Source organism: Phaseolus vulgaris, chromosome 9, assembly GCF_000499845.2.
Source record: "Phaseolus vulgaris cultivar G19833 chromosome 9, P. vulgaris v2.0, whole genome shotgun sequence".
Lineage (NCBI taxonomy): Eukaryota > Viridiplantae > Streptophyta > Magnoliopsida > Fabales > Fabaceae > Phaseolus > Phaseolus vulgaris.
This window is the reverse complement of record NC_023751.2, coordinates 17158083-17183415: the sequence shown is the minus strand read 5'-3', so window position 1 is coordinate 17183415 and position 25333 is coordinate 17158083. Positions and strand designations below refer to the sequence as shown.

The following is a 25333-nucleotide window of genomic DNA, read 5'->3' as shown; positions in this document are numbered from 1 at the left end:
GAAGTTTTCTTTTAAATAGTTATCAGTGAATTCACCCAATCTAATTTTGTATTTATTTCTCTCCACCAATGTATTCAAAACGTGTAAGCTTTATCATAACTATTTTGCCCTTCTTTTAATAAGTGATATCTTTTGTCATTTTAATTATGTGGTTGCAAGAGTTTGCGCACTTCCCCATTAACTCTGGTGACGCATAGAATATTTTGCTCAGTATTCATATATATCTCTGAAGTCTCAGTCAAATAATTACTCACTCTAACCACCACCTTCACTGTCATAGGTAGACAGCAATGACAGAGGAATCTAACCCCAAATGGGAAGGTAAAGCCATGGCTGAGCTACCAGGCACCGATCCACAACTACCATGGAATGCCTTGGAAGATTTCTGCAACCTACACAAGTTGCTTCCCATAGAAACATGTTACCATGTAGAGGGAGTTTCAGGTCAACCTGGTCTCATCCGCTATTGTGCTTCCATTGTTGAAGAAAAAGGGGTTGCTGATGATGCTGAGAAGACAACAACCATCAAGTGGGCCAAAGAGAAGCTCCTTGAGATAGATCCCGAACAACGCTGTTTGACCTACGAAGTTGTTGAAAGCAACATAGGATTTAAGTCCTATGTAGCCACACTCAAGGTGTTGCCCATCGGCCAGGATGGATCCAAGATCGAGTGGAGCTTTGTCTGCGATCCTGTTGAAGGCTGGAGCTTCCAAGATTTGAACTCATACATTGAGTCCTCTGTGGAGTTCATGGCCAAGAAGATTGTGCTTGCACATAACTCAAACTAGGTAGAATGAAATTATGATCTTTCTGTGCCCTTTTCATCATTTCATCTTGCTTTTAATTTCCTGTTATGTTTTTGTTTCATCTCATTAGATCTGATCAGAACTTATCCATCAGTTCAAATAACAGGGTACAATTGGTAAAAAACATCATTTTTTTTTAATCCTGGATTAAACCGAATCTGTTTAAATTATTGTTTAAGGTCTGAGTTACCTCGTAATTCACCTATAATATTTATTTATATTCTTTTATTATAATTATTTATTACTGTCGAAAATCTCACTTAGTGAATATAAAAATATTTAGTAGTATATAAGTAAATATAAATTTTATTTTTATAATATAATATTGTATCACATCATTAGAGTTTATAAAGTTTGTTCTAGTTATAAGAAAACTGGGTTAGGGATCCACGATCCTATAAATAATAGATGTAAAATAAGAGAATTTAATAAAATAAAAAAATTAATAATATGTAAATGAGTGCAGATTAAAGTTAAAAATCTACTTTATAATCATGTAACCAACCGATCTCTCGTAAAACTAAAAAATCAGTAAATAATTGTTTATTGATATATCTATTGCGGTGTTTTGTCTTGTAGTTTCTGCCATTTTTGTTTTTATTAGTCACAGACGCAGCCCATGTATGTATCTGCATCCTTCATGTCAATGTGTCACAGAATAAGAGTTTCCTTCCTGTTCCATCCATCTTCTTTCAATATCTTTAATTTTTATAAAAATATTTTTATGTTAGACAAATCATTTGCAAATATTACTGAAAAAAAGAAAAATAATTAAAAATATAGAAAAACTAGATCAAAACTTCTTAACAAAAAATGATACATAGAATTTGGATACCTTTAATTATTTATACAATAATAATACGGAGATAAAATACAAACAAAATAATACACGTAGAGAACTTAGATTCTTTACAAAGGATAATATTATGTAGAGGGCAAATCCTATAAAATAATTTTTAAAAAGAGTGAGTAAAAGTAATATCACTTTAAATTAGTTAGATAAAGACATGATAATGACATTTTATATGTCCTTCCTATATTACTAAAGTCTTGAAAGCTACAAGTAACCTCTATTTTTTTTTTTCACTTGGATTAGTGGGAACAATAATTACTATTATTTAGCTAAAAGGATAATAAATTTATTTGTTTTCCTAATAAAATTATTGTATAAAAAAATTATGCTAGAATTTAAATAAATAAAATACATCTTCCAAAATGAAAAAAATATGTGCAAATAAACAATATTTATAAATGAGTAGTCTTGATGATTAAGAAGTATTGTTGAAAAATTAAGTTTAGGGCTACTCATTTTTTGTGAGGGGGATGTATGTGCTGATAAGTAGACTAATTTTAAGATTTATTCATAAAGAAACTTTCTATTAGTATAATAGACTTCCATCTTGTCTGCTCTTAAAATTTAGGTAAAAAATTCAGGTATAGTTTACCTATATATCGTTTTTGTTAACATATGCGTTTTAATATAATCTCTGTATTTTGTATTTTTTTTAATAATACTTTTTTCCTGTGATAACAAATTATTGTTGTTACTTGAGGTATTAGTATAGCTGAGATCTTAAGTTAGTGATGCCTAACAATAAAGTTTTTATTTAAAAAAATGTTAATTAAAAATAAAATGAAATTAGTTTATATACCATTAATAGTGAGAAACATTATTTTTTTATTCTTTTTCTGCGGAACTGTAAAAATATTTTAAAAATATTTATTTTATATATAACTACTTGAAAAAATAATAAGGTAATAAGTTTTAAATGCATTTAATTAAGTTTCTAAACCCAACTACAAAAGTCTAAACAAAAATAAGAAAAACTAAATATGGATGTATTTCTTTTAAAAAATTTAACCAATCCGCCACAACTTCTAAAAATTGTAAAAAATTAATAAATAATCTTATCTACCATTATCTCTTAATTGTCTTTTCTACTGCATAACTTTTTGAAAAACAGAGTACATAACTTGGAGAGATTAGATATATTAAACCATAGTCATTTAATTTCAGGATTTTATCTTTTAGTTATTAGTTTAAAAGAAACGTTACCTCTGTACCAAAATTCATTAGAAAGAAATTATTTTATTGCATTCATTTTTATCCCTTTAAAGAGTTTTCTAACACTTCTTTATAAACTTTTATACTTTTTATACTGCTTTTTTTTGTCCTCCTTCAATTGATGATAGAGTGAAACTACTTTCTTTGGGTTTCAGTATTTATTGTGCTCTTGACTTTCGCTTTTCCAGAAATTCTTGTCTAAATTTTATTTTTTTAACTCAACAAATTGTATTGTAACATGCAATTTCTCTTTTATTTTTTCGTAAACTTTTAGTTTCTTTTCATGTAACTGAATCTTAAATCCAACTTCTTGTTTATTTTTATTTTTAACATTTTTACATACATTTCTTTCAATAAACCATGTGACAACTTATCTCTTATTATATTTTCGTGTCTTTGTCCTATTCACTCAAAAGAAAACATAATTCAATCATGAAAAAAAAAAAAAAACTCTTTTGAGAATAAAATGTGAGTGCAAAATAGTGTATGCATAATTTAATATTAATTTACAGAAAATTTTATTATTCTTTTTATTTTATTCTCTTTCATGTATTTATAAAGAAATTCAAACAAACTTAACGCTGTACCCATAAAAAGCTGGGGATTGTTGGAACATTCCTTTTGAGAGTAGTATTTTTAAGCCGATTTCTTCAATGAATTAATTTTAACTCGTTTGAAATTATTAGTTCATGCACAGTTGAACATTTCAAAAAATAAAATAAAATGAACACCATTTTTTAAAATGAACACCATTTTAAATTATTAATAAAAATTAAATCTAAAAATTTGTGCTTTATTTAGATTTATTTGAATTAAAGGATGTATTTGAATCAGTGAAAAAAAAAAGAGAAATAAAAGAGAAATGATATGGTTTGGATTAAGAGAAATAACATGAAAAATGAAAAAAAAAATTATAAATAGTTTGATAGATATAATAAATTTTAAAAATTTATAAAACAATATATTTATAAAATTTTATTATTGTTATTATAAATTAATTTGAATTAAATAAAAAATTATAATGTTTTTGTTATTTAATAATTTTAATTTTATTCATTTTATTATAATATAAGTATATATTAATAATTAATATATAAATTATAAACGTGTTATATATATTAAAATATAATTTAAATATAATTATATATAATGTATTAATTTTTATAGAAAAACAATAGATAATTAATTATGTTATAAAAATAATTTATTATGGATTACTTCTTTCGCAAATGTCTTCAAAACTAGTAAGAAAGTTTCAGAGAATAAAATACCTCATTTTTTTATGTTTTTCAATAATTTATTTTTCATTTTTCTAATTTTCTCTAAATTCTTTGTAACTTAGGTTTTTCTGCACCTATATACAATTTCTTGAAGCACTCCAACCTTTTTACATTATATACAATATTGTTTTAAAGTATTAACTTTTAAACCGCAAATTTTACCCATTTCTTGCAAAATATATACATCTCACTCTCATTATCGACATAAACTATATGAAATTAAAGTAAAATAGTTAATTGAATATATAAACTAGACATGATAGGTAATGTACATATGATTAAACATCACAAAAAAAGAGATATATTTCATCTTGGATTTAGAAAAAAAGTTACACGTATTCAATTGAAATTTTAAAACACATTTTTATATAAAAATATTATAAATTTTTAAATATTTGCAAGAGCAGAAAAATATTGTAAATTTTAAAATACTTTAAGATTGTCAAGATATTTTAGTAGAATATAATCACAAATAGAAATGGTGTCGTCCAATAAATATTGCAGTCGTAAACATAATATAATAGAAAGGAACTAAACTACAATATTATTAAATTTGACACAAATGATGATAAATATCAAACACATATAATTTATTATCCAAGCTGAATGACTACAAAAGTTGAGTATTTTCACTTTAAATTTTAAAAAGAAGTTAGGCATATTTAATTGAGATTTCAAAATACTTTTTATATAAAAAAAAATAGTGCAATTTTTAAAAGATTTTTTAAGAATATATAACCTGTTTTAGTAGACTATGATAGGCAATTAAAGCCGACATAAATAGTGCCACGTGTGAGCACATAAAGAACCTGTTACACGACCTAAATGACCAGAAAAATTAGGTATATTTAATTCAAATTTCAAAAGAAAGTTAGACATATTTAATTGAGATTTCAAAAGATTTGTTTAATATAAAAAGTATTATAGATTTAAAAATATTTTTGTAAGAATATAAAGATGTTTTAGCACATTATAATCAGAAATACTAATGGTGTTGTCTCACTAAATTTCATATTCATAACATAAGTTAATAGGTAGAATCAGACTACAACACACAACTAAGTTCAACATAAATATGATATAAAAGTTAGACACATGTAACCTATAATCCAAATGAAATAATAAGATTTTTTTTTTTGTAAGAATGTAATGATTTTTAAAGATTTTTTTAAAACTATTATGATTAAGATTTTGACATTTACTATTTCCATTTCCTTTTTTAAGTGTCATTTAAGGTTCTTAAACTTTGGAAACGATAATTAAGAAGAAACCAAATCTTTAAAAAACATAACCCTTAAAAAAAGAAAGAAGTATAAAATATGAAACCAGAATATTTGAAAGAATTTGATGGATTTAAAAGATTTCGTATATTTTTTTAAAATAATAAATATTATGTATCTTCACCTTTTTCATTGGTGTCTTCAGAGTCTACGATCCATACTTTTCTTTTCTTTGACTTTTTCTTATTGATTCCAGGTTGAATTCCTGTTTATTATTATATAATAATAACATCATAACACTAAATTAACACACATAAATAAGAATACATTTTTTTATAGAAAATAGTAGAAAAAAAATAAGAGAAATAAAAACTCAAAAAAGAAAACAAACATTTAAAAGTTCTTTCACCACCTATTTTCATTCAAAATAATACATAATTTATCTAAACACTTTATTAGTAACTCAAAAAATAAATAATCGTAAAACACTACCATTTTCATACTTTATTTCACTATGATGATGCATTGATTGAAGGTGGATCTAAATTGTTGAGAGATGAAAAAACTACCAAAATTTAGGACTATTAAATTTATACAGGTTTGTTGATAAAAACAAGGATGTTGGCAGATTCATATATTTAAAGATATCAAACAACCTAAAACGAAAGATTAATAATGCGCCTCCCCATTTGGCTGGGCGACTTCAATTTTCTACACTTATCAAAGTTGGCATCCCTTGTGTTTATATATATCAAACACCATTACATTTTTTTAAATTTTTTTTTACATTATTAGATAGTGAATAGTTTCTTCTCCATCCAGTTGATAATGTCCTGAGCAATCTCTTCACGCTCAGGCTCAAATAGAAGGTCGTGCAAGAAACCATCATAGAGCTTTATGTCTTTGAACTTTGAAGCTGCCCTGTCATATAGATCTTGTGAGGCCAGTGGATCAGTTACCTTATCAGCAGTCCCGTGCAGAACAAAGAATGGCACAGTCACAGAGTTGAAGTTTCGCATTAAGTAGGAGGATATCCTTAGTATTTCATGCCCAGTTCGGACCCTTATAGGTCCAGTGTACACCAAAGGATCCGAGTACTTCGCCAACAAAGCTGCTGGATCCCTCGAAACTGGAATACCCCTTTTGTTTGCTCCTTTGAATTGGAACCTTGGAGCCACCAGAGAAAAAATTGGAGCCACAGCCTGCATCAGCACATCAATAAACAAAATGCATTCAAACAAGGGTCTATACAATTACAATGCGCCATTTAAGATTGTGAATGACTCAATGATTATTTTGTGTAGCTAGATATCATATTTCATTGGGAGTCAGAGGATTGACATTAACAATTGAAAAGGGCATTGTAGTAACAGCTCAACAGAGCAGAAGCATGTGAATTTCAATAACAAGAACAACCTAAAAATGCAAAACTTACACCAACAATTGGATGAGCTGGCTTCACACGTAAAGCTGGCGAGGTTAATATAATTCCTTCCACCATTACTTCAATATGAGGATGGGAAGCCGCCTACACCAAATTTGCAGAAATTAAATTTCCAAATTCAACAAAGACAAATTTAATCTCAATAGGTATACAGAAGATTTCAGCCCTTACTTTCAAGACCACAGCTCCCCCAGTGGAGTGACCAAAGAGAAAGCATGGTATCCCAGGATTCTCCGATCTGATCTTTTCTAGGAAAGCTCCCTGTTCAAGGCATTACTATCAGTAAGCAAAGTACACAGCTACAAACACTGACTGCAATATATCTTCAAAGGAAAACAAACAAAGAATAGCACAGATATTTGTAATTGTTGTATGAAATTTACTACAAATAACAATTACAATGAAATTGAACAAAAGATACAGATTTTATATTCTAGAGAGCATGATCAACATATCAGAAAGCCAACGCAAGAAATAAGCTAACAAGTTAACTTGAATTTGTTTCACGGAATCTTTTTGCATTTCCACGAAAGTGTAAGAAAATTTATTCTGATGCTTATAAAAAAATACTCCTAGATATCTTTTGTTTCAAAGAAAGTTATAAAATAACGTTGTTATTATAGTATTTGTCGAAATGAGATTCCTGAGAACATGCCATAACTTGAAAAATAAAACTTAGGAAATATCACTGCTTCATGCTCTAAGAATAAATGGTTAACATGTATTGTGCTTTACGCAATATCTCTGTCCCGATGAGCCGAAAACCGTTTTCCATTCCAATAATTACCACAAACAGGAACAAATACAACAAGTCTATATTCAAACAAGAATATGATTTTTAACTAAAGAAAGAAGGAAGATACATACTGTGTCTGCAACCACATGATCAAGAGAAGGAACGTAACCATGCAATCCATCACTGCCTCCATGGCCTGTAACAGTAAAACAAATCACTCCAGATCCATCACAAAATGATAATGACAGAATTTTACTGATACCAAGTCTAAGGTAGATCCCCTTGATTAAAAAAAAGTGCAAACGAATGAGGATCACAAGGGACCGAATGGAAAAAAGAAATCTTAAGTTACCTATCCAGTCCATTGCATAGACAGCAAAGTTGCATGATGTTAATTGCCTTGCAAATTCCGCATATCTCCCACTGAAAAATGAGTACTAAGTCAGAAGAGAGAGAGGGGATGTGGGATATTTCTTATTATCTTATAAATGTATTGACAATCACTTGAAAAATCAAATTTTGAAAAAATTAAAGGGAGACTAGTCCCACAATGAAAAACATTCATTAAGTCCTGAAAGATAGCAATTTAAAGAAAAAGAAAAGGAGAAAGAAATTGAGCTAGATTACCTGTGTTCATTAAGGCCATGAATGATGATCAGAATGCCCCTGAAAGAACAAAGAAAATAAGTTGAGCCAAATGTTACAGAAAGTTGGCTTTACATGCTAACAAGAAAAGAGGCAAGCAATAAAATTAAGAAAAGAAAGCAAGTCAATAAACAGGAGCTTTCTAACTATACATTTGTTAGACTGTCTCATCTATCATGTCGGAAAGGACACAAAACCACTGAATCCTGTGAACACGACTATTAAGAATCTGCAAAGCTTAACGTTTTGCTGTTTGTAAACAGTTTAATAATAAACCTACGAGTCAATAATATTACTGTATACTAGCACAATAATACACAAGCAGATTTCATTCCATTCAGCATAGAGAACACAATAATTCTACCCCATTTTTAAAAAAAAATCAGTTCAAAATTTCAATCACTCACATCTTTCATCTCTCTTTGTCCAATTAGTCTACATCACCTAGAGAGGACTCAATTCTAGATACACTTATTTCACCCCAGTTCAATTCAAGTAATCTCACAGGAACGACAGAAAAACTAAAACACCCCCCAGAATGAAACCACGAAACTTGCTTGCAAAATTTCCTCTCTTACAACGCTAGTTACTTAATCAAGATACAATGACAAAAATCATTTCTATTTTTTAATGTTTAAGCTCATTCTCCATTTACCCTGAAACAGAATTACCGAATTTTAATGTCTCGAGAACTTGAGCTCAGCCTCTATCTCTAGAATTCTCTACGTGTACACACGAGGCTAAGAAATGAAGAACAGTACACAGACACAAGAGTTCATTAAGCAACAGAGTTTGACAGAATTCCGTTAAAATAAACGGAGAAGAGGCGTTGAAATTGCCAAACGTAAAGTGAACGAAGGAGTGAAAGAAAAACTCACTTGACGTCTTCGGAAACCGGGAACCAAGAGCGGCAAAACAAAGCCTTGTTTCTAACCCCATAGAAAATGGAAGTGCTCCAACGGTACGACCCTTCGTCGCGACCCATTCCCAAGTAGTCCTGCGCCAAAGCTCTTCGCCGGAACGTGTCCTCTTCCTCGCGCACGAGCCAGCGCTGCCTCAAATGTTTCTTGGGTGAGGGTGGACCCGCTGCGGAGGAGAGGCGGCGGCGGCGGGGGAGGATGAAGAAGAGGAAGGACAGGAAGAAGGTGTAGACGAAGATGAGCGAGGCCCTGAGGGCCTTGAGGAGCGGAATTATGCGGTTGCTTGCCCCCGACGTGAGATGCTCCATCTCCGTCTCGGCGGAAGACATCGCCCCCTGCGACGGAGACGATTTCGGAAACAGACACGGACACGCAACACAGAAGAACAGAAACAGAACAACGAAACACACCACAATGCAAAAACGCAATCTGGTTTGACGTAGTGGGGTGTTTATTTATACTTGTTCCGGATCCGTTTGTTTTGTGGGCCCTGACATCTGACGGCTCAGATTGCATGACAGAGGAGCTGGAAAAATTGTAAATGCTGATAAACCGTTGTTCGCATCGGAAGTGGAAATAATCAACGAACGGTGATTTATATGGTACAGCCAATACTCGTTGCACTTGCTCAGATTATTGGCTGAGATTCTCCACGTGGCGTCTTTTCATTAGGTAGACTTGGCGGGCAAAAAAACGCGTAATCGCGGTGATTGTGGTTGGCTTTTCCAACTAGTTCTAGAAAACTGCGCGTGCATCACAATCGCTTCTATTTTCCTTTTTACCTCATTCATAAAGAGCAATATCAGTCAAGAAAGAAATTCCATTTTGATAAACACTTCACAACATTAAATAACAGAAAAAGAAGAAGAAATAAAGCTTCTAAATTTGTGTGTTTTTTTACAATATATTTTAATTATAATTTTTTATCGATAAAACAAAATTCTTCAAATTTATTTTTTTTATCTCTCCTTCAAAATTAACGTTATAAAATATTAGATTGCCACCAAAGTATTAATTGTAATAAAATTATCCTCATTTTATTAGCTAACTTCTTGATAATTAAATTAAATAGTCTAGATGACTAGTATCTTTGAATATATTGGTTAAAAAAAAATTAAAAATACAAAATTTGGTTTGAATTTACAAATCTAAGGAACACTTCTTATTATTATTATTTTTCGTAGCAGATTAATGAACATGCATGCTCAATGAACATGCAGACTCTGTTTGAATTGAGGAAGGGATTTGTAAGGATTATAGAGTATGTGTGAAAATATGCGATATTATTTGGATTAAGGGATGATAAAATGAATTTGTGAGAATGATTTATTGTAAGTTTACAACGAAATTTGAATTTTAGATATATAACAATAATTTGATTGGATATGAAAAGATTTGTCTGAGAGAAAATAAATGTGATATTGTATGATAAAAGATATATGTATTTGTTAAAAGTTAATAAAAATATTTATTAATTTTAATCAGAATTAAGATTACGACCACCTTGTAGCAAATATTATTATAAATATGTGTGTATTTGATATGTATTGATTGTCTTTACTATAAAAAGAAAGGTTGCGTATAGAAACGGATGTAGCATTTATTGTGCAACGCTTTGAATTAGAATAGTCCATGCCACACGCTGCGTTTTGATTATTTATGTTTAATCTAAACTAAATAAATAATTTGAGTGGTAGTACTGTTAGGAGAAATAGAGACGGAGATTTCGATTCCAACATAAATAAATGTGTTTTCTTGTGCACAATTAGGTGACAAAAACTAAACTTCTTTGTGTTTTCGTGTGTGGCCTCATTTGCTCTTCAACTTCCTCTCTCCTCCTTTCAAAATCCTTGTAGGGATTCAATCCACAAATAATTTATTATTCAAAGGAAATCGACAAAATCTTCAAAGTGTAAATAAATAAAATCAATAATTCTAAGAAAAGTGTTAGTGAATTGTCTTACAAGACTTGTTCAAATCAAAACATACTTAAGAATAGCAAAATATTTTGTTCTTGTAGGGAGATGAGATCTAAAGAATTATTGAAGTTTTCGTCTTCCTCCTTCGGTCGGACAGGTTGTTGGATGCTTGACTGAGATCCTTCTCGTCTTCGTGCTTCTCCTTCGATTTTCGATCTAGGATGAACACCGAATGGGGTACCTACGGAAGGCTCTCCGACGCTCAAGTCAGTAAAGCGGATGATCGATATTTAGGTAGGTGCACAATAATAAATTACGTATATTTCTCCTTGGAAATCGCGCTATTTATATTATTTTAATGGCTTACCTCATTGGGCCTGATTAGCGGAATGGATCACACTTAGGATTACATTACCTAATCTTTAATGATGGTTTAACTTCACTAACCTTGGATTGAGCGTTAGTAGTTGTACGTGTCAATCGGCCCGGCTGCTCGTGGTGTCTCGGCTGACTCAGTCAAATAGACTGGAACACGCCAGCATGTGTCTCGGTCATCTCGGACAAGAAGACCGAGACACGTCATGCACATTTAAAAATTATTTGCATATCATCCATTTAAGAGGGTATCAAATTTATAACAAATATTTTCTTTGTGTACCTGAGTTCAATGAATAAGAAAGAGTATGCCGAATAAAAGAGAACCGACATATAAAAAACAAGTGAAAGGATTCATTGAGCATCGACATAGGAAAATGTGAAAGGTTTTTTCAACTATAAGCCATTTGCTCAACTACTACTCATAAATCCCAACTAAATTGTAACAATAATAAAAAGTGTTTCGATAAGTTGTTCAAACTTGTAATAATTATTATAAATTGTTTACATTGCAAGACAATGGACCACGACTCTTCAACGTATTGGGAATAATGGTAGACAATTTTAATGGCGATGACCAAATGTAAAATGTTATTGAAATATTATTTTATCTTTTACTATAGAATTTTATGCATGGGTTTAATTTAAGATTATTTTTTAAGTTTTATATTGAGGAAAAATGAAAAAATTAACCATGTATACATACAAAATACATGAGTTTATTATTTTAAAATTTTAGATTGAAAATAGGTGTTTTGATGTTTTATTAGTTTATTTATGAGTCGTTAACATAAGATATTGTGGTTACAAATTTGTAACTGCCTACGAAGTACTTTTATATGTATGATTGTTTAGACCTTATACGTATAAAAAAAAACTAACATCATAAACTAAGAGAATTAATAAAATTAGGAGGTTTTTTTTTACCATGATGGAGTTATTCTTTTTTTCTTTTTAACAAAATGGGGTTTGTTTTAAAAAAATTACAAATTTAGGCAAGTCGTGTCAATTCGACACGATTTCATATGCACAAATCGTTCCAATTTGACACGACTCTGCCATGTCATACTGAAGTCGTGTCAACTTGACACGATTTCTGTCATGTCATACTAAAGTCATGCCAACTTGGCACGACTTCTGCCACGTCATATTTTTTTTATTTATTTTTTTTAATTTTATTGTTTATATATTGGGTAGTAAGTTATGTAATTTTAAAAATTATTTTGATACATAACTTTTTAAGAGTGTTAGTTTTAAGGAACAACAAATTGGATAATCATGTATAGATCATGTCCGACACCATTAAATATCAAAATATCAAAAACTTTGCATACATGAGACATTAAATATCAAAATATACTTTTTGGCTAGTGGGAAACCATGTCTGGCGGCAATGTCCTCAGGAGTTAATGGCTCAAAATTTGAATAAGCTGATTATCCAAACATGATCCATACATGATTATCCAATTTTTTGTTCCTTAAAACTAACACTCTTAAAAAATTATGTATCAAATTAATTTTTAACATTACATAACTTACTATATATAAACAATAAAAATAATATATATATATATATATATATATGACGTGGCAGAAGTCGTGCCAAGTTTGCACGACTTCAGTATGATATGGCATAAGTCGTGTCAAGTTGGCACGATTTCAGTATGATAGGACAGAAGTCGTGCCAAGTTGGCACGACTTCAGTATGACAAGACAGAAGTCGGCACGACTTCAATATGACATGGCAGAAGTCATGTCTAATTGGGACGACTTGTGCATATGAAGTCGTGCCAAATTGACACGACTTGCCTAAATTTGTAATTTTTTTTAAACGGACCCCATTTTGGTAAAAAAAAAAAAAAAACCATCATGGTCAAAATCCCAAACTAGGACATGTTAATATATGTATCAAAATTTTAATTATTCAACTTTATTTATACAACCTTATAACTTTTTTTAAATAAAAATTTTATGTTAGACATCATTATACAACTTGACATCTCAGTTATGCTAACTCTCAAGTAACAACAATCATTTGTCATCACATGAAAAAAAATATTATTAAAATGAAAAAAGAAAGAAAATATAAAAATATGGGGATAGATCAAAATCCATATGTTAACAAAAATGATACATATATAGACTATACCTAATCATAAAGAATTTTAAGAACAAACTAGATGGTAGCCTATTATACCAATGAAAAGATTATCTATGAATAAATTCTAAATTAGCCAACTTATTAGCACACACATTCTCTTCATGAAAAATATGAAAATAAGTTTTTTTTTTCCTTTAAAGTTCTAACTTTCTTTGTTTATTTGTGGTGTAATCTAATGAACACGATGGTAATTATTTAGGTGATAACTGACTTATGAGATATGTAATATGTATTAAATAATTAAATTATTAAGTAAATTTACCAATTTAGAAATCATATAAACGAGAATGATGAAAATTTTGTGTTTGTTATAATAATACAAGAAAATAATTAAATAAAAACTAATATTAGATATCAAAATAATTAGTTACTATTTGACTAAATTATAAATTATTTTATAAATTAAAAAAATTATATATAAAATAGTTTTTATTATTAATAAAATTTTATAAAGTAATTTTTAAATTAGTATCTAATCACTCGTTACTAAGGTTTTAGTTACTTATTACTTTATATTTTAAATTAATTTTTATTAGTCTTTTAAATACTAATTTAAAATCTAAAATATTAGTAAACAAAACTTCAGTAACTAATTTAAATACTAATTTAAAATTTTTAATTAATAATAAAAACTTTAGATATCAACTCTACAAGAAAATCATTAAATAGAAATTAATTTTAGAAACCAAAATAATAATTAGTTACTATTTGATTAAATTATAGATCATTTTAAAAACTAAAATGACTATTGGGATGTAAAGTAGTTTCTATTATTAATAAAAATTTATTAAATTATTTTTAAATTGACATCTAACCATTAACTATCAAGGTTTTAGCTACTTACTACTTTATATTCTAAATTAGTCTCTATTAGTCATTTAGAGACTAATTTAGAATCTAAAATTTTAGTCGCAAAAACTTATGTAACTAATTTAGATACAAATTTAAAAATTATTTTATAAATTTTTATTAATAATAGAAATCACTTTAGAAGTAAATAATTATTTAATCTCTAAATTAATATTTAATTTAGTTAATATAGTGACTAATTGTTTTTTTTAAATATTTAATATTTTTTTGTAGTACAATAATTTTTTAGTTTTTAAAATAGTATTTAACTTAGTCGTCAATAATAACTAATTATTTTTTATCTCTAAATTTAATTTTTATTTAATAATTTACTTGTAGTTCAATAATTATGAAAAAATTTATCTTGATTTCTTATATTTATTGAGAGGATTGATTTTTATTTGAACTAACAAACTTAATTGTGATTCATTTAATTTTTGGAGGTGTTAATTGAAATTCAAAATATAATCAATGCGATAAGTATTACATATGTATATAAAAAGTAATGTGATATATAAATTATATTACTTAAATTACATTAATATATTATATTTGTTATATTATATTATTATGACTGTAATTATTTAATTTGGTATAAAAATGGTACTACATGTTGAATTAGTTGTTACCTAGTAAAATATGAGTGAATGTTATTTTTGAAGATTAGAAAAATACAAACTCATGTATTTAAAATATTTTGTAATTAATTATAATAATTTCAATTATTTTTTATTTTTATTATATTTATGATAAATATTAAGTGTATTGCATGTATTTTTGGAGGTTACACTTAGTTATTTTCTAATTTCAGCAAATCCCTCATATTCGATTGTCGGAATTTTTCTTCAATAAATACGTAACTGAATTTAAAATATGAATTAAGTTAACCATGGTCTCAATGACACTTTATGTAAATAGTGAATTAATAAAATATATTAAAAAATATGCCCAGAGTAAATTTATAATATTTAAGTAGTATAAATTTTCATAACTTTTTTTAATTTGATTCTTTATTCGATGCCTAACATTTACTTAAACTTTACGGTAATTTAATTATGCTTTTTGTAATATTAAATCATGATTTTTAGTTTTTTTATATGTCAAATTGAATCAACTCAAGTACTCTACGTTGATTCACTAGGTTTGTTTGTAAAAGTGAATCAACATAATGTAAGGCCTTTCAAATAAGCCATCTTTTTATATAACTTAAGGTTTAACTCATTCACTTAAATAACTGATTTAAATCATCACTAGCTAGCTAATTGACTTAAAACCTATTTTACTAAACAATAATTCAAAAGTACAAAATAATACGATAAATAAAAAGAATAGAAAATTTCGACAATAGAGAAAAATAAAAAATGCAAGTTGATAATTTAATAATAATATTATTATTTAATTTATATTTGTTCTTGCCGATTGACCCCGGATTGACTGAATGGGCAAGCTCCACTTCTAGTTTGTCCCCTCTTGGTGCACTAAAATAAAACTTCACTGAGACATAGAGGGAATCACACTCCAACGATCAAGATAGTGAGAGCATACAAAATAAGTAATCAGTTTCAATTTAAAGTACTCAGAAACATCACACCTTTTCTAGGGGTCTCAAGCCCCTTTTATAGTTATCACTTTAACAACTTTCACCCACGATAATATAATCTTAACTGAAAGCATTTAATCATAATAGAAAAACCATTTTTTCACGTGCACCTCTGATCTGGTGCTAACAATAGAAAAAATTCTGTTTTACATGTGCACCATCACTCTTAGGTGCTAACTATTTTATCCCCAACAGCTTTGACTTATATTTAATTAACAACTTATATATTTATTAATATATATATTCAACTAACAACTTTTATATTAAGGTATGACCAGACTCATTATTTTCTCTATTTTAATTGCTCTTCATCGTGCTTGGGCTCTTGACCCACCCTTTGGGCCCAAAACCGACCCGACCACACCCAAATACTTGAATCGAGGTCCCAAGCACTCCAGTCCAGAACAATATTTATGCAAAGACAAAAAAATGAGGCTAAAATGGGAAAAACACACCTGCTTACATGGTTTTCTGCATGGTTCTTTGCAATATGAGGAGAAGTATGGAAAATACTATTCACGTTGATCCTCCTTTCCTCTTCTGCATACAGTGGATCCAAATGAGGGATATCACTGCACTTCCATCCACGTGAACAATACTACTTCTCTTGAAACAAACAGACCCTAAGGTTGTTATGTTTGGATTGAAGAGAGGAACTATGAAGATTCGAGGGAGTTGGTGTGTGAAGAAAGTTAGTGTGTTTGGATTGGGGTATCTCAAAGTGGATTTATAAGAAAAGTTTATTGAAGTTTATGAGTGATATGATGATTGTAAGAATATTTTTATTTTTTTTAAATGTGTAAAATATAAGATTACAAATTTACCCTTGTCTTTAAAAATATAGAATAATCAAATATTAGATATTTTTGTGTAAATTTGGATGAATTAAAATTATAAGTTGTATAATCTTTTCCCCCCACCCCACACGATCATTTTCTTGTTCTTTCTTCCAAATCACTTTCTCTCTCTACCAACTTCTCTCCTCTCCCTTCTCTCTTAATTTCTCACTCCATACCTCATCTCTTTTAGAATCTGATCATACCACGCTGTAGCCGAGGGGTTAAGGAACATTTCTACCCGATCAGAATTTCAAATAGAGTAAGTTCATTTTTGCTCTAAAGATCCTTTGTTCTATATTTTTCCTTAGGAATTAGTTATCAATCTTGGTGGAGTCCGTTGAGAAGTTTAATACTCTCAACTTATTCTACTATATACTGAATTTTTGTTTTGTTTGGATAACTTGCATTAGGTCCGTAAATCTTGAAGCTTATCCAGACTATGAAGAATAAAATTCTAGAAGTTGCTTGGAAAGCAAGCAATTGAGGTAAGGGAAGCTAAATTTAATTTTTAATAGCACCCTAGGATATAAGATTTGAATGCGGAGGGGACGTGGTCCCAATATTCAATTTCTCTTGCAGGGATGTTGTGTGTTTATATATTGTGTTGTTTGTTTATATATTATTTAAACTAGTAAAAATATTAGATTTTGGTGGTTTAGTATTTAAGTGTTGTTTTTTTTGTTCTATTAAATAGGATTTTGAATATCGTGGATTGCGTTTTGAATGATATTGTATGAAATTGATGTCATACATTTGGGATAATGTATGAATTGTTATTTGATGGTACATTAAGTATGAAAAACCTATGTTTATCGAAGATCCTCTTGCTTCACTGATGATCTAAGTCATGTAGACTAAGATATCAGGTGGTGAGAAGTTTAGAGGGAGTTCATACACACCGGGTCTCGTTGTAGACACTCGATATTGGATGTTTGAACTTACCTTGATCCTTTCTATTGGATTCGCTAGTAATCTTTGGATCAGGTGTTAGTCTCTAGTAGGGTCATACTTAATGAGTCTTCCAGAAGATGAAGTGAGATTGAAAATAGATCCATGTGTGGTCTATATGAATGATGAAATTGATATTGAAATTTTATATGACAACATTTAAAAAAAATTCTATAAATGATTGTTTGATTGGTTCTTTTTGCAAAAATTAAATAAGATATGAAATTTATTTTCATTAGCTTACTCTTTCTTTTCTTGTTGTGTTTGAACTGCAATGACTGTACTACGCACACGAGCAAATGGCCATACAGGTGTTGGAGGTTGGAGGGCATTAGGATGTTCTTTTGAACTGTATATTGTAAATATTTGTGTTTCCATAAGTACTAATAATGTATTAGGAATGTTTTGAAAAACTCAAAGTTTGTATAAAAGCTGATACAACTTTTATTGTAATAGTTATATATAAATTATAGGGTGTTACAATTTAAATATTTATAAATTTTAAAATTATAATAAAAAATTTATTTTTGTATTAAATATAAATAGTATTATTATATTTATAATAATAATTATTATATAATTTGTTTATTATAAATAAGTATATATTTTTGTATTAAAATTTTATTTTATTATTAATATTATTATTTCATTTTATTAAAATATTTTTTTAATTAAATTTAATTAACAAGAATAAATTCAAAAATAATTCATGCTGACGTGATTTCTTCTTTATTTTTTTTTTCATTATAAATGGATGAGATATTTACTGTTTACACTTATATCTTATTTCTCTCTTTCTCACAAAATCCTGAATCCAAATAACTAGTATCTTCTCACATATTTACATTTGAAAAGTACATCCATAAAAGTAAATAAGTCCTAAAAGAAAAAAAAAGTGAAGAGAGAAAATTATTACATGTGAATTTGAGAAAAACACTTGAAATTGCATCACATATTATTGAAATCAATTTTGTTTAGTTTAGAAATCAAAATTGTAAATAATATATTTGGTTTAAAATATTTGAATAACTGAACATGTAATAGAATTAAAAAATAACATGAAAAAATAATTTTATAAATAATTACATATTTAACTTAAACAAATAAAATAAAAACAAGTTGATCCATTTCATGTTATTGGTCCACCACCAAGTAGTATTAAATGAGTTGGCCAAATCAACTTACAAAAAGTAAACAATTCCATATATGGACCCTGCTCAATTGTTTTTGAAGAAAAGTAATTTACTAATATCAATAAGAAAATAACAATATACTTTTCTAGGTGATTAGGGAACAAAGAAAAGAAAACATTATTATTGAAATTGGTTACAATTAAACAAACACATTTCAACAATATCATAGTTTTCAAAATGGTTGAGCTGGGAGGGCCCCTACAAATTAACACAAAAAGACAAGGTCACACTCAATATTTTCTCAAGCTACTAAAAAATTTCCTCTTTAATAATGATACCAATGTTTTAAAAAGAAGAAGAAATGAAAGTAACTAATTAAAAAAATCTTTAAATTATAAAATAAAATGTACATACATAACAAAATTCAAAATTATTCAAATATTTTCTCTTCTATTATCTTACACCATGTTTAATAAAGAGGAAAGAATAAATAAACAATGGTTGTTTAGATATTGGTTTATTTCTTTTTACCAAAATCAATTAAATTTGATAGTATTTAAAATATTTTTATCTATATTTCTTATATATTTCTATTTAATACACTTGGAGGTGGAAGATTTGACAGGGGAAAATGATATTTCAATATTTGGTCTTTGTTATACGTCAATGTCAAATTAATTATAATTCTGTATCAAAAGTTTGCACTTTGAAAGGAATGTTGTAGGAACTGTAGAACTATCAAATAAGATAGAGAATAAGCAAAAAAATTAATTATGAAGTAAGATTTATGTTAAGTATTCTGTAAGAGAAATATCTATTATGTAATTAGTATTTTGAAGAGAAACTTTAAGAGAGTTGTTTTTCATTTACATTATTTATTTTCTCTTAATCTAATTATTTACTTGTCAGATTAAACAAAAACAAAAAAATTATTTTAAAATCATAACTAAAGTAGTTTGATCTCTTTTCTAATAGTTTTATATAAAACATAAATTTATACCAACATAAATTACTATCCAGGTTGGGATATAGGTTTACACTGTAATAAAGTTATATTTGATTATTCAAAATTATTTTTACCAACCCCTAAATAGTTTGAGAACGAATATAAAAAAAATCTTAAAATTAACTTATCTTTAAAGGAATTATTTTAGCTTTTTTTTTTATAGTTATTGTAAAGTTATATTTAATTATACTTAAAGACGTAAATAAAGCTTTCCTTATAAATCGTATTGATGATTTTTTCAGTAAAAAAATATTTCAATTAATTTGATATAATAATATCTGTGAATTAAATATTTCACATTAATGACTATATATAGAAAAAAATCTGAACATTCCGTTCCGTCTAATCTTTTCCCTATTTGTTTTACTTTTATATTTATATTAATTAATTAAAAATAGAAATTAAATTATTTTAATATCCAAATAATTTGATTTAATTTTCTTAAATTATTTATTTACACAATCTTTACCATTTCCATATATTGTCAAATTAAATTTAAAGTAATAATTTAATATATGATGTTTTAATAATTTATTTTACTCTGAAAAAGAGTTTTTTCAAGCTTAGCTTATTTTTAACAATTAATTGCGCGGGTTTTACCCATACTTTATCTGATTAATGGGCCACAGAGAGTTAGAGTTTGTTACAAATTCAAGAAATTAATAAAAGGGAGTTTCTTCCTACACCCCTACATTTTTTTTCCTGCACTTTTACAGTCTTTAAAATATAAAAAATATCCTTTTACAGTTTTGGATGATTCTGGAATAGGAGTTCCATAAGCAAAAATATTTTCAGAATAGAAGTTCTGTAAGCAAATGGCGTTTCCAGAATAGGATATCTAATAGACAAAAAATCATTCCAGAATATCCTTTCTGGAACATATTTTTTATTTTATTTTCAGATTGGTAAATCCAGAATTAATAAAATATATTCTGAAAAATATATTTCGAAAATATTTCGGAAAAAGCAATCTGAAAGTCATTTTTAAAAAGGGTAAAATAGTTTTATTTTTTTAAAAATGGGTAAAATAGTTTTCTTCGAAAATGATGGGGTGTAGGAAGAATTTTGTTAGGGTGCAGGAAGAATCAGCCTTAATAAAAGCAGTCAAATTTCTTTCAGCCCAGTTAGCGGTTTTGCTGAATAAGGGTTTTGCTTCCTGCAACCTCCATAATTACTAAATGCATCTATATATTAATAGAAGAAGATTAAAATAACCTCTCTCACTGCATCATGCCGCCAGTACCACCTCCGCTGCCACCATCTCTGCCGCACTGAACCTCCAACTAACCTTTGTTCTATATTTTTGTTGCACTCTTTGAAAGAAAGAATAAGATATATATAGTGAGAAAATGTTCATGGAAGCTCATTCTGAATGATGCATATGTTTTGGAAAGTTTGTTTTGCATTCTGTTCGGGAATGCATCTTATATATTTTAAATTTTTTATTTTGGAAAGTATCTCATATTTTAGAAATTCTGTTATGGAAAGCTCGTTATTGAAAGATCATTTTAGAATGCATTTCATATATGTTATGGAAATCTTGTTCTGAAATTTTTGTTCCAAAAATCCTTTTTTAGAAATCGTGTTGCTTAAATTAATTTCATATGTTGTCTAAATTAAATGACAATACACAAACTATATTTTTAAAAGGGAGAGGGATGCTGGACAATATAGTGGTAGCCAATGAAGTGGTTGGTGAAACGAAGATAGTTAAGAAAAGTAGAATTATAATAAAAATGGATTATGAAAAGGTTCATGATTCGGTTAGTTGGAACATTTTGTACTATATGATGGGTAGATTAGGCTTTTGTGCTAAGTGGATCCGTTGGATTAGAGCATGCTTAAAATATGCCACTATTTTTATATTGGACAATGAGAGTTCTACCCAAAAGATAAATTCTAGTAAAGGATTGAGACAAGAGGATCCGATGACACCATTCTTATTGTTAATAGTAGTAGCAGACATGGTGAGACAAACCTTTAATAAAAATATCTTTCAATGGATGATAGTGGAGAAAAATAATGTCAAAGTAGAATTATTATAGTTTATTGACGATACCCTTTTTCTTTGTCAAATTAGGTATCAAAATGTTGTAACTATAAAGTGTATTCTGGGAGGGTTTGAATTGACATCTGAAATGTGTGTTAACTTTCATAAAAGCAATATAGGAGGTGTTGAGATTAGGAGAGATGAATTGAGAAATTTTTCCACAATTTTAAATTGTAATAAGATGACCATTCCCTTTATGTATCTAGGTATATTAGTGGGAGTGAATCTTATGAAGTCCCAATTTTGGGAACATGTGATAACTGGTATTAGGAAGAAGCTCACAAAGTGGAAGGATAAACTCTTATCCTTTGTTGGTAGAGTTGGCCTTATAAACTTAGTGTTGTCAGTTCTACCTTTGTTCAATTCATCTAATACAAATTATAAAGGGAATAATCTTCAAGAACGTAGAAGAGGACTCATAGGTTTGGAGAGGGGAGAGCAAGGGGAGCGTAAAGTTAGCATATATGATTTTCTGCACCATAATTATGAAACAACAATTTTAGCAAGTATCCTATCCTTTGGATACAAATATACGTCCCCAACAACCAAATATGTGACATGAAGAATGTTAAAGGGTAGAGTACCAACAAATGTTAACTTGGTACACAGGGGGTAGGGATTTTCAGTACCCTATGCAAATTTTGCCCACAAGCTGATAAAATTGCTACACACCTACTTCTAGGATGCAAAATCATTTTGTCTGGTGTTTGTGTGATAATGAAACATTTCCTAAATTTTAATCTAATGGAATTGAATGATAAACAAAATAAGATTTGGCAAGGAGTGTGGGTAGGTATTGTATGCATGATTTGGAACCATAGGAACAAGATCATATTTAAGAAGGGAAATGAGATGACGAAGAAGTTTTTTTTTGTATGGAACAACATAATGCTTAGGTTTGGTTGTCACATATGATACCCTAGAGATAAGTTTTCTTATTTGGATTGAGTACAGTGTCAAAAGGAGTGTCTAAAAACTTTGTAATCTCAGGGTTACATGCAAAAAAAACTTCAGAGTCTTAATAAAGTGTGGGATAAATAAGTGTTGTTTTTTTTATTATATTTGTGTTTTGTTATTATCTCTCACACTACCAGAAAATCAATAAATAGAAATTAATTTTAGAGATTAAAAAAATTAGTTATTATTTGACTAAAATAGAGACCATTTTATAAACTAAAAAAATTATTGGTATCTAAAATAGTTTCTATTAATAAAAATTTATAAAATGATTTTTAAATTGATATCTAATTACTAGCTTCCAAGATTTTAGCTTCTTACTACTTTATATTCTAAATTAATTAGTTTTAGAATATAAAATAATATTAGTAGTTAAAACTTACACCAGGTTTTAGTCATCGTGATGCAAGGGTGTTGGTCCATCCTGGCTAGCAATCAAGCAACCAGGTTCGAGGCGTGGCCTTTGTGAAAAGGGGGAAATAATCCCTGTAGTAAGAGCGAAAATCTAGTTTAAGAATTTGGTCTAGATAGGTTGAATTGAATGGTTTTGTAGACCATTTTTTGTAGCTTAGGTGCTTATCTGCTAAGGCTACTGGTTCTGTTGCAAGGACTTTTTTTTTTCTGTGTGTATGTATTAGTAAGGTGGTTAGAGGGAAATCTAATGCAAAATTTTATTCAATTCAGGTTGAGTCAGACATCTGTTTCGGTTAATGATGTTTGGGGGGCAATTTGGGTTGGAATTGTGAGTGAAATTTGGAAGCATAGGAACTCGGTCGTCTTTAATGGAGGAGTGGCAGATGCGTTAGAAGTTTTTGCCTCAGCACAAGTAAAGGTGTGGTCTTGGATTGCTGCAAAGTCCCGCGAAGTTTATTTTTCCTATCCCTGTTGGGTTCTGGATCCTTTGGCCTGTATACAGCTGATTCGGTAAAGCTAGTTAGGGCTTGGTTTGGTTGGTCTTTTGACCGGCGGTTTTGGGTGTCGAGTTAGGAGTTAAATTGTATGTGTGTTTGTAAAAGGGTTGGACCACCCCTGAAGTGGTTCTCATTTATTGATTTTTTATTGCTGATAAAAAAAAAAAAAGAGAGAAAGTTTGTAGGCATGTTAAAGAGTTGGAACATCCTAAAATGTTTTTTTTTTAATTTATTCAGATATAAAAAAGTAATTAAAAGATATCAATTTAGAAATTATTTTATAATTTTTTATTAATAATAAAAATCACTTTAGATCTTTAAATTAATATATAATTTAATTAATATAATGATTAATTATATTTAATTTCCAAATTTAATTATTATATAATGATTTTTTTTAATGTGAAAGTCTCTTTGAATATGTTTACAAGGCTTATGCTTGTTATCTCTCTTTAGCTGCTAATTATGTTAAGTCACTCAAAAGCATGATGGAGAAATTCTTAGTAGTTTCAATGAAATCTGGTGGATGGAGTCTTTGCTCAAAGCAAAAAAAAAAAAAACACTGTGTATTAGTTGGAATTAGTAAACTCAAACCAATGAACATCTAAAAGACCTATCAAATGATGGACGCTGACTGCAACTAATGAGACTTCGATGTTATATCCATCTCAAAGAGATAAAACCGTTTAAAGTAGTGTCAAGTACAATTGTAACGAATATAACCTTTTAGAACTGATTAATACTTATGAGTTAATTTTTTTTTAGGTTGGAAGGGTTTTGAGGTCTCTATGTTATATTCGTTTGATTGAAGCATTCCTTAAATATTTTTTTTATTGATAAAAAATATAAATTAAATTATAATTTTTAAATGAGGTTTCATATTATATCTGTTTCATATAAGAATATTTTTATATCGCTGTCAATGACTTGACTAGACATTTAAAAGTACTAATGATATTTTGGTTACACGGTTCCTAAACTTTGGACATTGAATTCGAAAAAGGTTAGAGAAATTTAAGTAGAATAAATTTAAGGGAAAAGTTATAGTAATTTTTTTTATTGTCAAGAAAAAATAAATTAATAATATGAAATAACTCAACCCTTATACATAATTATAACACAACATATCTTCAAAATCCCTTTTAACCTATATAATTTTTATAAACTTGAAACAACAAACATTCCATTTAAAGGAATAAACTTTGCAAAAGCTCGTTTAATTGAAAATATACAAGTTACCGAATTAATGCACCACTCAAAATAAGTAAAACAAGCATAATCAAATTTAAATGTTATCCAAGACTCAACTTTTAATTGAGTTAAGATAAACATTTTTGAATGGTCGATGAATCCATTTAAAAAATATGCTTATTCTTATATGATTCCAGATTTCATTTCCTAATGATTTCAGATTTCATGCTTTCAGATTTCACAGTATAAAAGAGATATGATCAAATGGTGAACTTGGT

General features: G+C 28.5%; 2 protein-coding genes across 2 annotated transcripts; one reads left to right on the top strand and one right to left on the bottom strand.

Annotated features, from left to right (window-relative positions):
• The first annotated feature begins 159 nt into the window (after nucleotides 1-159).
• On the top strand, nucleotides 160-860 carry LOC137821656 (lachrymatory-factor synthase-like). Its single transcript, XM_068626355.1, has one exon. It carries the CDS (start codon nucleotides 291-293, stop codon nucleotides 786-788), a length of 498 nt encoding a protein of 165 aa, XP_068482456.1. The 5' UTR covers nucleotides 160-290; the 3' UTR covers nucleotides 789-860.
• A 5110-nt stretch (nucleotides 861-5970) lies between these two features.
• On the bottom strand, nucleotides 5971-9557 carry LOC137822950 (uncharacterized). The gene is made up of 7 exons (XM_068627985.1): nucleotides 9075-9557; nucleotides 8179-8217; nucleotides 7904-7974; nucleotides 7683-7747; nucleotides 6987-7076; nucleotides 6807-6899; nucleotides 5971-6573 (listed from the first exon to the last, which is right to left on the bottom strand). The coding sequence occupies exons 1-7, from the start codon at nucleotides 9443-9445 to the stop codon at nucleotides 6163-6165; spliced, it is 1140 nt and encodes a 379-aa protein (XP_068484086.1). The 5' UTR covers nucleotides 9446-9557; the 3' UTR covers nucleotides 5971-6162.
• Nucleotides 9558-25333: the final 15776 nt, after the last annotated feature.

Coding starts and splice junctions, on each gene's coding strand:
- LOC137821656 (XM_068626355.1), top strand. CDS start 291: ATGACAGAGGAATCTAACCCCAAATGGGAAGGTAAAGCCATGGCTGAG.
- LOC137822950 (XM_068627985.1), bottom strand. CDS start 9,445: ATGTCTTCCGCCGAGACGGAGATGGAGCATCTCACGTCGGGGGCAAGC. Junction 7,077..7,682: donor ATCATGTGGTTGCAGACACA/GTATGTATCTTC, acceptor TGCCTTGAACAG/GGAGCTTTCCTAGAAAAGAT. Junction 6,574..6,806: donor CAGCTCATCCAATTGTTGGT/GTAAGTTTTGCA, acceptor GTGCTGATGCAG/GCTGTGGCTCCAATTTTTTC.